This window comes from Marmota flaviventris, chromosome 8 (genome assembly GCF_047511675.1).
Source record: "Marmota flaviventris isolate mMarFla1 chromosome 8, mMarFla1.hap1, whole genome shotgun sequence".
NCBI lineage: Eukaryota > Metazoa > Chordata > Mammalia > Rodentia > Sciuridae > Marmota > Marmota flaviventris.
The window spans coordinates 13037031-13051750 of record NC_092505.1 but is presented as its reverse complement, the minus strand read 5'-3'; the positions used below and the strand labels follow the sequence as shown (position 1 = coordinate 13051750).

At 34.3% G+C, this 14720-nt stretch overlaps 1 protein-coding gene across 1 annotated transcript; it reads right to left on the bottom strand.

Annotated features, from left to right (window-relative positions):
• Positions 1 to 1224: 1224 nt before the first annotated feature.
• Positions 1225 to 14127, bottom strand: LOC114087536 (keratin-associated protein 19-3). Its single transcript, XM_027929007.2, has 2 exons — positions 14032 to 14127; positions 1225 to 1649 (listed from the first exon to the last, which is right to left on the bottom strand). The coding sequence occupies exon 2, from the start codon at positions 1621 to 1623 to the stop codon at positions 1405 to 1407; it is 219 nt and encodes a 72-aa protein (XP_027784808.1). The 5' UTR covers positions 1624 to 1649; positions 14032 to 14127; the 3' UTR covers positions 1225 to 1404.
• Positions 14128 to 14720: the final 593 nt, after the last annotated feature.

Below are 14720 nucleotides of genomic sequence, written 5' to 3'. Positions count from 1 at the left end.
GAACACCACCACACCATACCAAAGTGGACTAGGAAGAAAGCAAGATACGATTTCACCCCAAACTGCTGATATTCAATATGTACTCTCGGAGAAATATTTTTGTTTTATTGTTACATTTCTCATCATTAACTGGGCCAAATAAACATATTTTTTGTAACAAACCAAAAAGGTACATATTCTTCATGTGGGCACACTTTGGATAAGAAAGTTCACCAAGTTTTAAAGTGCTAAATTTAAATATCAATCTCATCTGATAAAAGCATGGAATATTATTTGCTCCTTTTCAGTCCCCAGTACTTCCCCTTCTCCCCCCTCTGTTCATCTTTCTCTGCTCTTCTGGTCTTCCTTCTATTTATTTATAGTATTTTTTAGGTTAGTGCTGCAAACGTGAAGCTCACTGTGGTATATTCACATATGTAGTTTGGTCTATTTCATTACACCCTTCCTCTCTTTTCCTGTGCATCTCATCCCATTCTATTGCCTTCCTTTGCTCCATTGATCTGTCTTCTATTTTCATGGGATCTCTCTTTTACTCCCTATTTTGCTCTAGCTTCCAGATATGAGAGAAAACATTCTATCTCTGACTTTCTGAGTCTGACTTGGGCCACTTAATATGATGTTTTCCAGTTCCAACCATTTACCAGGGAATGCCAACATTTCATTCTTCCTTATGGTTGAGTAAAATTTCTTCATTCATCTCTTTATGGGTATCTGGGCTGGTTTCATAGCTTGGGTATTGTGAATTATTCTACCACAAATATTGATTTGCCTGTATCACTATACAATACTGATTTTTAGATCTTTCAGACATATACCAAGCAGTGGGCTAGCTGGGTGTTATGTTGGTTTCATTCAGAGTTCTTTGAGAAATCTTCCTTTCAGAGATCTTGTACTCATTTGCAGTTCCAAGTACAATAAATCAGTACTTCAATATTTTAATTCTTAACATATAGATGTATATATGTGTGTGTGTGTGTGTGTATATATATATATATATATATATATATATATATATATATATATATTTATAATTTTTTAACCAGGGATTGAACCCAGGGGTATTCAATACTAAGCCACATTTGCAGTCCTTTTTTAAACCAAGTGTATTAACAAGTATAGTAAAAAGTTAAATGAAAAATGAAAGCCATGAATGCTGTTTTAAATTAGGATAATTTATTGTAAAGGGAAACTAAAAATGTTACATTTTGTAAAGTATAGATGGGGATACAAGAAGACATGATGTAGGCAATTATAAGATGATAGTTATTCTTAAAATTGTAGATGCTAAATTCTCCTCAATCTTCGCTCGGCCCAGGGTGAGCTTGTTTGCTTTAGTTGATTGAAGTCTAGTATTGGTGATCTTCTTTTGACTTTAGGTGTTGGTTTTCCAGGACACCCACGATTTTAGTAGAAGCGAGAAAATCCATATCCTCCATAGTATGATGGGCGGCCCAATCCATAACCATAACCTCCAAAGCCAGAGCCATATCCATAGCCTCCATAGCCACAGCCATAGCCCAGTCTGCGGAAGCTGCCACAGCCACAGCCATAGCCATAGCCCAGGCCACCGAAGCCGCCAAGACCATAGCCCAGGCCTCCATAGTAGCTGCCGTAGTAGCTCATGGTGTCAGGAGTGGTGAGTTGGTTTGCTGTTCAGGGCGAGATCACAAGTGTGAATGCCAACATGAGCAGAAGGATGCTTATATACCCTGGCGGAGCACAGACTAGTCATGAGCACACCCTCCTTTTGTGTCACTCTAGGTATTACCTTTAGTGTCATAACTCATTAATCTGCTATCTCATGACACAGAGAGGCCCTTATTCTCATTAAAATACTTCAGTTTATTTAATGTTCTATTTGGGATGTCCTTTAACTTAATGTCTCACCTTTATGAGAAGAAATGACTGACTCTTCAAAATACACACATTCCAAGCCTTAAATAAAATAGCTTGCTACCAAGTACATTGCATCATCTACATGTGATATATTTTTAATTTATTTTATTTTTACAATTAAACATTATCTCTGTTCTGTTATCTCCCAAAATGATGACTCCATCTCCTACTATATCCATACCTATTGGCTCAGTTTGCAGATGTTGCATCTGAATTTTTCAAAAAGAAAACATATTTCTCAAAGTGAAGACTTAAGAAAGGGCCTATTCTTGAAATATATGAAAGCATCTTAAATCAAAAAGTCTTTGTTGGCCTGCTGTGTACAATAGCCTATGGTCTCATGGGAAGAAGGTGCATGGCGAATTTTAGCATTTTAATCATAATAATCTTTGTAATATTTTGGAATTACACACCAGCTTCAGAAACCTTTTAGGCTGTAAAATACATAACCATTAATTCAAAATCTGTCTTGTAATCAGGCTTATCAGAGTAATAGTTTAGTTTTTATTTGAAATCCCCTACGTCCCCCCTATATTTGGTTCTATTCAAAGTCCTACAAAATTGCAGGTTGTGTCTTTTCCATTTTACACACTCCAGCCAATTTCTTCCTCTCTTTCCCCTTTCAGCAATGCATGCACAACCTTATTTTCATTCATACTTTACCTTTTCTTTTCTTCCTGCTCTCACAGTGCTTACTAGGAACAGCCACATAAAAGAACACAGTTGTCTCACCTTTTGCACTGACTTCCTTTTATTTATCTCAATTAATGCTTCCTAATTTCTCCTTCACCTTCATATTAACTACAAGGTATTTACCTTTGTTTTTGTGTCTATTTGGTATCCAGTTATTCTCTGGCAAACCTTAGACTACTCCCTCCTTATCTGTTAAAAGACTTTCTTTCTGGTATCCTGTTAAAAACATACCCCATTCCCTAAGGCTTTCTGTCAGATTTAAAAATGTAGGTGGTCTTCAAGGTTTTCACAATGAAGTCACAGTGGCAAAATGCCATATATCCATGAGGAAATTTGGCCTCGGCTCATTAGACCAGCAGTTCACGAGTCAATGCACCAGGTCCAAGGCTGGCCCTCTCCTGGTTTAATCTCCATGTAGCACTAACTTTCAGCTTGGATCACTAAAAGCACATTTAATTCATATGACTTTGAACATGTTACTGAGTTTTTATGAGGTTTACAAGTATTCTTTCAAAGGTAAATTTCCTATAATAAATTGTTCAGTTCTTGTAAACAACACACTAGGGAATTAATAACTGTTTATTGAACTACTGGAGAAGTCCTACGTAGATTGACAGGAAATCGCTTGGCTCTCCCAATCTGGGCAATACCCTTAGGACACCTTAGCAAGTTGCTCTGAGAGAAAAATGGCTCAGTATGTCTTTTAATGTGTTAGAGGAGAGTTTAACCTAAAATGTTCTTTGATTTTCATATAAATAATGTTTTACTCTTATTTCTCAACTGAACTTGAAATGGTTGATAAAGTTGTTAAGCTGAATTTTAAACCTCTCTCTTTTACTCTGTTTTTTTTTTTTTTTTTTTTGTACTCGGGATTGAACCCAGGGTAGTTTGGCACTGGACTACACCCCCAGCATTTTTATTCAATTTTTTTTTCAATTTTGAGACAGGCTTTCACCAGGTTGCCGCAGACTTGCTAATGAATTTTTATTCTCAATGAGAATTTTTGAATACCTAGAAGCACAAATAATAGTTAAGATACCACATTTTGTCCATATAACTCAGCCAAGTAAAGTGAGAATGAATATTAGCTAACAGGTGTTTGAGATGGATAAGTACACATCCACAAAAATGTAAAACCAGGCAAGACATAAATTCAAAACCTCAATAATCAAATAAGCGACTATCCTTCTTATTCTTATTGAAGGAATAAAACATAACATTTTCCACAAAACCAATTATTATTAGCTGTAAAAAAAATTACTCAACTATACAATTTACAGAACATGCTTCCCCTTGTTTGTTTCAAGTGAAAGAATAAACAAATGAAGATATCCATTATAATAGAGTGACATACATTTTTTTGAATAGATATTGGTTGTATGCTAAGTTGTAAAACCTAAAGTGAACTGAAAAATGATCTTTTTTCTTTTCTCTTTCAAATTTACTTTGAAACTATACTGAAATAACTCCATCATAATAGATAGAAAAAAGGAAAATAGGTTCGTACTTGGGATGAGTGACAGCCTTTACCTGCATGTAAAGGAAGCTTTTGTTGTAAATTCGAACACTTTCCCTTAACTCAGACACAAATTAATAAAATCTCAAAATGTATATTACAAAAACATGTTAATTCATTCTAATTATTCTGATAATTTATTTTCTTTGCAACTTTGTAATATCTCCTCAAGCCATAGATATGTTGACTTGCACAAAACAGAATATTTTAGAATTCACCTTTATTAGTTAACATTCTTTTCAGGAAGTTTCTGAACATTATCTGCCTTACTTCCCCACCCCCTGTCATGAAGGAACAACATGTGAAAAGCAGAAATCATCAATTCTGACTGAGGTTTATTTTGTTTTATCTTTGTACTGTATGAAGAAATTCAAGTCTTTCATATAAAAAGACATGATCTTGAGTATGGACGTGTAACATTAGTCATTCTTCACTTGCCTTTAGGTACAGCTAATTAGCAAATGATACATGGGAGATAAAATACAATAAAAAATTAACAATAGGAATGTTAAAGAAAAAAGAAGTCTAATGTAATTAAGAGATAGAACTAATCTCCACAAACACTGCAATAAAATTCAAGCCATTCATGGAAATAAGAATTTTCCATATGGCATTCAAGTTTGGAGTATGCAATGAAAGAAAACTAGCATTGTGGAGAGGGCACGGGGCTTGGGGTAAACTATTTTCTGGACTTGATTCTGAAACTTGTGATGTTTGTTATTCCAGTTAAGTCACTGTTGAAGTTTCCACACCTGCTCTATAGGGGGAAGCACTGTGCAATAGCCAATGTTGGATACAGCTACTATTTCTGCTGAATTTCATCACATCTAATTATAATAATAATAATAATAATAATAATAATAGACTATACTTTATGCCATCACTTGAATGTGCCCTTCTATTTTGGAAAAGCAATATATTTCTAGATATTAAGTGGATTATATTATGTGAAACACCCACAAGGAAACACTTGTGATGAATACTAATTGATTACAAATCTAATGGAAAAAAGAAAGAAAGAAGTTGGGGGAAGAGAGAACAAGCAAACAAACTTTTCTGATGAATGATGATTCTCATCAAATAAAACTGCATGGAAATTTATTTCTTGATTATATCTGGACTTTTATTTTCCTTTTGCAGTTGGAAAAGTCTTTAATGTCATGAGGATGATAGTATAGTAAAGAAAAGATGGAGAGAATCGTTGCACACCACAGAGGAACTGTGACAAAAAAATAACTAAACAAACTCAATATTCTTAGCACTACATATATTTTAATTACCTAACTTGAAATACATTTAGTAACTTGATTTAAAAAAAAAAAGTCTATTTGTAGGGAAAACCCAAGTAAAATAATACATCATATAGAATGGATTGAGTAATATTACACATAACCATGACATTTTAAAGATATGTATATATATATTTTTTTCCTCTCTGAAATTTAGAGAAAGATTTTGGTCTCCCATTGTTATTTTCTTATGAAGAAAGAGATCAATAAGCACACATTTTGAAAGAACGGATGTGTTGTGTGGTACTATTTTGGACTGCATTGAAATGTATAATTGTATAAAATTAAGAATATGTAAATGTCTTTATTAGCATAAATACACAGTTGAAAAATATTAAAATTTACTTTTTTAGTATTGTCAAGTTTAAATGTTAAACTTATCTAATTAAAAGCAAAGAAATTAAGAACATCACATATATTTGAGAAATAATTATTTAATTCAACCTAAATCTATTGTTCTTTTTAGATGGCTATATCTCTGCCAACCTATCTATGAAATACTTAATACATAAGAAATTACATTGATCTCCACACTCAATGTAGGAAGTGCTTATACTTGTGCATAGACTACCTAACTAAAACAAATTCAATAAAAGCTCTGTTTGTTGTCTCAAATCTCAAATGAAGAGACTTTATTAAGGAAAATCAGGAGATAGGATGTAGATGAAGTTATTCTAATTAGAAATATACTGTAAGGACTAAGTGCTATTTATTTTGAACAAATAGACCTAGCATAACCTTGTCCGACCCAGTAACTGAAATTAGGTTCATCAAGTTCACTCACAGAACCCAATATCAGATTTCTAAAGAAGAATTTGAATAAAGCTAGAGAACATATTTCTTTCATAACAACATGACTGATACAGTCTAGTCTGCAGAAGCTGTTAACCTGTAGCAGTGGCCATGCCCAGACCACCAAAGCCGCACATCCTCAAGAAGTCATCTGCATACGTTGATGTAAGAGCTTATACACTTAGGAGTCATGTGCTTGTTCTGCTATTGAAGGAATTTCCTGCATGTGATTCTCACATTTAAGCACAGATTTAACATAACACTCTGAATTTGGGGTATGGTAAGTCATTTAGACTTACTTAATTTTAATTCCTCTGAAGAATTTGCAGGAACAAGTATTATTGGATTTTTTTGTTTAATATGTACAAAGTTATCTTCCATATCAGTAAACCTTTAAATTAACATTTTAGCTCAATTATAGTTACTCTGATTAAATCGTGTCTATAATGAAAAATATCATTTACAACTTCAGAGATGGTTCTTGCAACAAGACTTGCATGAACTCCACCTCGTTTAATCTTTAGAGCATTTCTACAGTCCAGCCAAGCCTGATGTGCGACAAACACACACACACACACACACACACACACACGCACACATTTCTATTTATGAGCCTTATTAAAAACTCCTGGTACTCCAGTTAAATAAATGTTCCTCTTCCTTTACCATAACAAATTTTAAAAATATTTGCATTCTAGCAATTTGGGACTGTTTTGAGGGGATCAAAATTCTGATACCATACCATAGAGAAATAAACTAACCTTGAGCAGGTGCTAGTGGGAGGAACAAAGTGTACATGATGGAAGTAATAGGGATTTTTCCAAAGAATAATCAGAGGAGATCCTTAATATATATCAATGCATTTTTAATTTGGTTACATTTTATAAAACTCATTGCCACTAAATTCTGATTGTTAAAAAATATTTATTAAGTGTTTGCACATGATACCAACGAGGTGTTTGAAATACCATAGCCTGGTAACCATATCCTTTGTTTTATGAGCCGGCCACTTATAGCTAAGGAATATTTTAAGTTCTTTTGGGAGGAGATTACCACATTGCTCTGACGCAATTCAGGTGACTTAAAAAGCCATGATGCATCATATATCATTGTTTTAGTCTACAGTCTCAATTTTGGAATCTATTGAATTATATCAATACTCTGACTATACTGCCCAATCAACCAAACGTAAGTATAGTCTGTACCCCATGCAGGACTAACACACAGAAAATGTACTAACCTGGTTTTCCAAATGTCTCCTAAAGATAAAATAAAAGATTCTTTACTGATTTTTTGTGCTGAAATATACACATTCTGTGTGAAGAAGTCTACCAATTCCTAAAAAAAAAAAGCTTACTAAAACTGACACAAGAAGAAATAAAAATCATAAAGTATATATTTCTTAAGAAACTTAAAATTATGCCCCCAAAGTAGATTTGTACCAAAGAAAACTGCAGGTCTATATAGCTTTTCTGGTGAATCCTAGAAACAATTTAATAAAGAAATAATATAATTTTATGTAGATTCTTTCAAGAAATCAATTCAATCTAAATTCAGCCTGTGATATATATATATATATATATATATATATATATATATATATATATATGCATATATATAATATATAATAGAAAATATATAATAAAATATATAATGCAAAAGTTTTATAAAATTATACCTGAAAACAAAATACAGATAAATTTAATAAAGTCTATATAAGATTTATTTCTTGACAATTACATTTTAATGCTAGAAGAAATTAATAAAGATCATTAAAAATGAAATTATTTTATTTGTTGAAAATTGACCAAATATTCTCAAAATTATATACTAAATAAAATTCTAATAAAAATGTATCATATAATTATAAATTATTCTAATACTTGTAAGGAAACCCAAAGGATCTAAGATATATAATTCAAAATTTATAAATATAAATTTGGGGAATTATATTGACTGATTTCAAGACTTACTAATGAAGAATAATCAAAAAAATGTAAAACTGATGTGAGGATACACAAGTAGATAAATGGTAAAAATAAGGAATCTAGAATTATACTTTTTTTTCTACAAAAACTCAAAACAAAAAATTTTATAAGATGCTAATGAAACAATGGTATATTCACATGGCACAAGAAAAAATAACCTTAGCAATTTATTTATACTATATACAAAAACTAATTCTCAATGTGTCTTAAATCTGGATGCAATGGGTTATGTTTCTAAATCTTTTACAAGTTTTTGTAATACATTCAAAACACTGACTTTAAAATACACGTTTTTAAATGGACCTCATTAAAAGCCAACCATGTACTGTGGTAGGAAAAAAAAAAAAAAACAACTTTGAATAGAGAGGTCTATTTAAACATAGATATATAGGTATCATGAATAAAGATCTCCTACAAATCAAATGTCAACAGGAAAACATGATAAACATTTGGACATATTGAAAGCATGGCATATTTGGTCCCATAACTAAGTAAGAAGGATTTTATGCCACTCACTAGTTCAGAGTTTTCAGAGCAATGCAAATTAAAATCACATTTATCTACAGAAATTACCCACTAGAAGTACTAAAATGAAAAGAAAAGGTCATGCTTTTCTTACTCAATGGACTATGATTTAGGTTGTGACTTATTTAAAATTTTCAGTCACATTAATTTTGAAAGTTGTTTAGCAATTACCAATGCATTTTTCAATTTAATTCCCAATATAGTTCCTGAATTGGAATTTAGGCCTTTCTTAGGTTCCCAAGAGAGTAAATCTAAGCTCTTGGTATATGGTGTCACACTTCAAAACATTCTGTAAAAGTGTTTAGTTTACAACAATTTAAAAAAGTGAAAATAATACAAATTGGGAGAAAGAAAACCATTCCCTAGAAGCTCTGCCTAAAGAGTAGATCACATTATTCAGATCCCACAAATAGCTCAGAAGGAAGTGCATCAGAAAGTAAAAACAGAAACTAAAAAGAGCAGTAGATTGTTTGGTTAAATGGCACACTATGAAGCCCCTCAATATAAATTTTCTTTCACTGATTCAAAATAACATGTATGTAATTGGAGGCCAGTGGCCCAATAAATTAATATCACAATCAAGACTATGTATAACCAGAACCCAGATGTTTTAACACAAAAAAATTGCCATAAGTTAGAACTCAAACCAATAAAATTTTGATTAACAACTTAAAAAGCTATGCATCATATCGGCTGTCGGTGATGACTGAGAAGTCTTTTTGGCATTGGAAATGTGGGTTCTGACTCACAACAAAGAACAGAGAAGAACAACTGGGAAAGACTGCAGTCCCTCTCTCTCGAAAAGTTCATCTATGATATTTGTTTTTATTGATTTAATAATTGGAATAAATAGTATCCTCAGAGGAGAAACAGTTGCCTTCTTTTCAAATATCAAAAAAAAAAAAAATAGAGGGAACAGTAAGAGATGACTGAACTTAGGACTATATTTCAATGCCATATTAAAGACATTTAATACAAAATGATTATAGATACATTTCCCATTTGAAGTACACTACTGAAGTTTGAGATGAAAAATTAGTACCTTGAGAGTGAAAGGAGAAATAACTGTTGTAGATATTTAAACTTATATTTACAGAATAAGTTTAAATTGCTTTTGGAGAGAAGTACATACACTGACAGCTCTTAAATCTTATGCCAACAAGCTTGTAATGCCCATAATTCATCTTCCCTGCTTGCCAGGAGCTGAGGCTATAGTAAACAGAATGAAACATTTAAAAAGCTATGTTTGCTAACAAATCATTCTCCCAAGAATCATAGGTCCCAAACCTCTGCAAAGACCAAAGGTCTGCAAAGACCAAAGTTTCAGTGTCTTCCATACCAAACTAGATGGCCTCATTCAAAGCTATGGACCCACTAACCAGTGTCTTACCCATACCCAGGTTTGCAGAAAATGCAACATCCACAAAGAGCAATAGCACAAGCCACCAAAGTCTCCAAAGTCAAAAATAGCAATAGCGATGGCCACCAAAGTCACACTCCAGGACTCCCAGCTAGGTACCAGAAGAGTTTCTTATTGTCTAGGAGACTTGGTTCATTGTCTCCATTCAGCAAAGAATTGAAAAACAGCACACAGCAAATAAGCAGCAGGTTTATTTCAAAAGCATCAGTAACAGACTCCTCCAAAGAGAAGGGGCCCTGGAGCTGAGAGTCTGGTAGGGAAGTTTTGGCTTGTTCTTTTTTATGGTACTTGGAAATTTGTCCTTCCCGTACCTCCTCCCCTGTCCACACTCTCCTCACTATTGTTCATTGGTACACCCCACACATTTATTTGTTTTTCTATTGGATCCCCACTTAGGAGCAGAGTACGGAAGGGTCTATTGGATTGGGTCCCCGCTGGTGCCCATGAGAACTTTCATTAACCAGGATTGATCTCATTGGAGAGATCGACTCTCTCTATGCTCCTTTGGTCTGCACCTGCCCCTAAATTCCCTCCTTGCCATCTTGCCCTGGCTTCCTACACCCTTCTGCATTTCCCTCTAGTTCACCACATGAAGTTGATAGTTGATGTTGAGACATTTAAACATCTTCTGTGACAATTGTGGTAAGTCTTAGGCAACCTATATCCAATATTCATACCAAAAAAATATGGGGGAAAATTTCATTCATTTGTTTTCTCTGTATATCAGGTAGGGGTCTGTCATCTTTTAAAATGATTCTTGCTTTGGCAGATTCCTCAGTATTTTCCCAATTTGTGCTCTTTGGCTTTAGTTCTGTTTAGAACGTGTTCATCTTAAGGACGAACTTCATTTTTACCGTGTCTTTCAGAGCTTCAGGATTCTATACTTCTAAATAGTATTCTATGCTTTTATTTATTATTTTTTTCCTGGTTGTGTATCTTGAAAAGCAGACAGCAAGAATAACATCATGCTGATGATCCTGAACTTGTGTATCGGGGAGACTTTGTGCTTAATTGATAAATGATATTATCATCTCACTTGTAGAGAAAAAAATATCTGAAGTTCCATTTAAAAACCCATTTCAAACTCATTTGTCTCAATTTTTCTTTCATTGTCAACTGTACCATGTTGTGCTGCTAGCCTCTGAGGATACCATAGCCTCTCCTACTTATGTATGATGGCAGATAATTAGATCTGGTAGAGTCGGTACTGGATTTATCTTTTTTATCCATTGGATGCCTGACACATGAAATATGTGTTCAATAAGCCTTGCTCAATGGGCAAACACACCCTCATCTGATTCTATTAGAAACACAAATCTACACCTCGGTGGCAATGGTGTTTGGAATACAGGCAATAGGGTTTTGTGTTTTACCTATAAATTTAATGCAGTCCCACTTTGGAAAAGGCAAGCTTCCTTCCTTTGGCATTCGTAGAAAAATCCACACTCAAGTGCTGATCTTTTCTTCCCTAGTCCTTAAGTTTCTAACTTACTAGGGAAGAAAATTCCAATTAAAAAGTTTCCCCAAATCTGCTAAGTATGGACCAAACCTCAAATTCATTTAATGTTATAATATTTTCCATTCGCCTTTATTTCACACTGAAAAAAGAACAAAAAATATCCAAAATGTAGAGTACATTTGTAAGAGAGAGTCAATATTGCTCTTATTTCTATTCTAAAGACATGCTGTATTAGTATTCTAAATTTATAGTTTCTTTCAAAAAGTCAAGAACTATTAAATAAACTAAATCCAAATATTCCTTCATTTGAATAAATTAAATACATTCCTTGGAATATCTTATCCTGTTTGCTAGAAAATATCATTGATATGGAACTAATCCTGGAGGAAACATGTTCTGGCCCAGATGGGAAATTTATTTTCCCAAATGAACACATGCTTTACTTTTATTCAGTTTTAATCAGTCAGTAAAGGGGGAAATGTGTTATACCGCTAGCAACTTTATTGAGAAATTATTACAAAAACAGAAGCAATGGTTACAGATTAGTTATATAATGGTTCAGAGATAAATTCCGGTTTCAACCATAGAATCAACAATCTCTCTATTCCCTCTATTGATTCTATAGATATCACTGCACCTAGTTCTCATGGAATTTACTACTAGGTTTATGAGGGTGTTTATATATTTTTCAATTAAAAAAATATTTTAATAGAATCCAAGAAGAACTTACTAGAAAACCATTTGAAGTAAAGGATCTAGAAGTTGAGCTTGTTGGTTCTAAGGACTACAAACAATGAATTTTTCAATAGAAGTCAAATTCACAACTCTTAGAGTCAGAGTCAAAGTCATGAACTTCATAGCTAGAGACAAAGTCACAGGCTCAGTCTAGGGGGCATCCAGAACCACAACCAGCCAGAGGGCCTCGAAAGCAGTGTCATGGTTTGTGAATTTGGACAAGTTTGTCTAGGTTCCTTTGCATATCAACTAGTACCTGCAGAGAGGCCTTTAAGCTCCCTCAGTGGTAGATAAAACAAGCCATGCTGATTTACTTCAAGTTTATTCAAAACCAAGACTGTTCTACTACAGAACTGAAATCCAATTAAACTATTCTTTTAATTAGATCAACTCCAATTAAGGAAGCTCACATTTTAAATTTGATTTTCTTGCTGAGTTTGCTTTCCACTAAACCTATTGTGCCCATAACAAGAAGAGCTGATGGACTCTGAGGAACCAACCAGGACTCAGTCCTCCCAGTCAGCCCTGTGCCAGGCTTAAAGGCACCAGGCAGCCTTGTTACGCCCCCCTGAGGTGCATCTCCCAATCCAGTCTATTTCCTTGGAATTTATATTTATGTATGTACTGGACTATAATTTTCATGATTATGTTACCATGTGCTCCTTCTTATAAAAGTGCCCTCTATAAAATAGCCCGCCCTGTTATGTCAGCACCAGCTTCACACACTCGTGTTCTCTGCATCTCTCCATTGCACCATATTTTTTTCCCCTTGTGCTTGAATTGACCTCATGCTGTTTTGTTCATCATGGCTCCTAACCATACAAAACCCACTGCTTAATGTTTCCAAAAAGAAGCCATGATGTGATTGAGCTGGAAACAAAATTAAAACTGGCTCAAGAGTACAAAAGCAGAAAATTAGTGGTGATTACTGCTCATCAGGCATTTCCTGTTTTGCTATGGATATGTTCCTGAAGAACAAAGAGACAGACCTATTAAAAGATCTCCTTCTTTGAAGGTAATGAGATTAAAAAATTTTGAGAAAGATCTATATCAGGTATGGGAAAACTTCTGATGACCTTAATTGTCCAGATGTAGAAGTGTATCCCTAGCAGCACATGATCATGGTCAAAGCCAATACTTGTTTGAGATGCTGAAGTAATTACCTGACCACGATGCTGAATTTTTTCTAGCTCTGTGTGTTTTAGATGATCAAAACATCATTCATTACAGCATGTGAAAGTGAATCTGTGAGAGCTGATGCGAAAGTAGCTGAAGAATTTTTGTAAAAAAAAAAAAAAATTCTAGATTAGCTGATGGTGCATGAAAATTACTTACCAGGGCAAATCTTCAATATGAATTAAGCCTATTTAGAAAATGGAAAGCTGAAAGGACCTTCATTTAAAATGAGACCAAGTCAATGTCAAGTTACAAGGTTTCTCAAGATAGGACCACACTATCTAGCCTAGGGTGAGTGCTCCAAGTTGCAAATTGAAACCACTTGTAACCTGGTATAGTGAAAACCACATGGCCTTCAACCATATTGATAAACATGCACTGCCAGTGTACAACCAGAGTCATAGACGATAAGTCTTAGATGAACCAGTTCCTCTTCAAGATGCCCCCTGAATTGCTATGCCAGTGGAATGGATAAGTACTGTATGGAGAATCCATATGTTTCAAGATTTTGCTATTGTTAATAATAGTCCCAGAATACTCACCTTTTGTCACCTTTAACCCAATATTAAGATGGTTTTTCTCTCTTCAAACACCTCATCTGCAACCCAACCTATGGATGAAAGACTTGTCACAGCTTGTAAAGCCTATAAGCTGAGGAGGACTTTTGACAAAGCTCTTGCTACACTAAGGAAGACACCCAGGGGACACTGATGCAATCCTGGTAGGATTGCAACATGGACGACTCTGTTAAGAACCTTGCTTGGGCTGGAGGTGATGTCACCAAACAGTGTGCAAAGGGCATCTGGAAGAAAACACTTGAGAAATGTGTCCCTGACTTCAAAGGTGTTGCCAAGAATGCAAAAACTAACAAGGCTATGGTCAAGGCGGTAACAGTTTTAACCCAGGTGGGGATGAGAATGACACTGAGGAACTCAGAGGTGACTCCCGAGGAACTCACTAGAGGGGAGTGGTTGGAACAGAACCAGAAATATGTAGGTGAAGGAGAGGCAAGGAAACTGGAAAACAAAGAGAAAAAGCAAAAAACAAATAAGCAACTAACAAAAACAGAACAAATCAGAAAGACTTTCCAAGAAAATTTACAGAAAGGAGTTTAGCAGAGATTTACTTTTTTTTTTTTTCACGCCCCCCGCCCCATGGTACTGAGGATAGAACCCAGTGATGCTGTACCACTGAGCTCCAACCCAAGCCCTTTCTGTTTTGGTCCCAGACT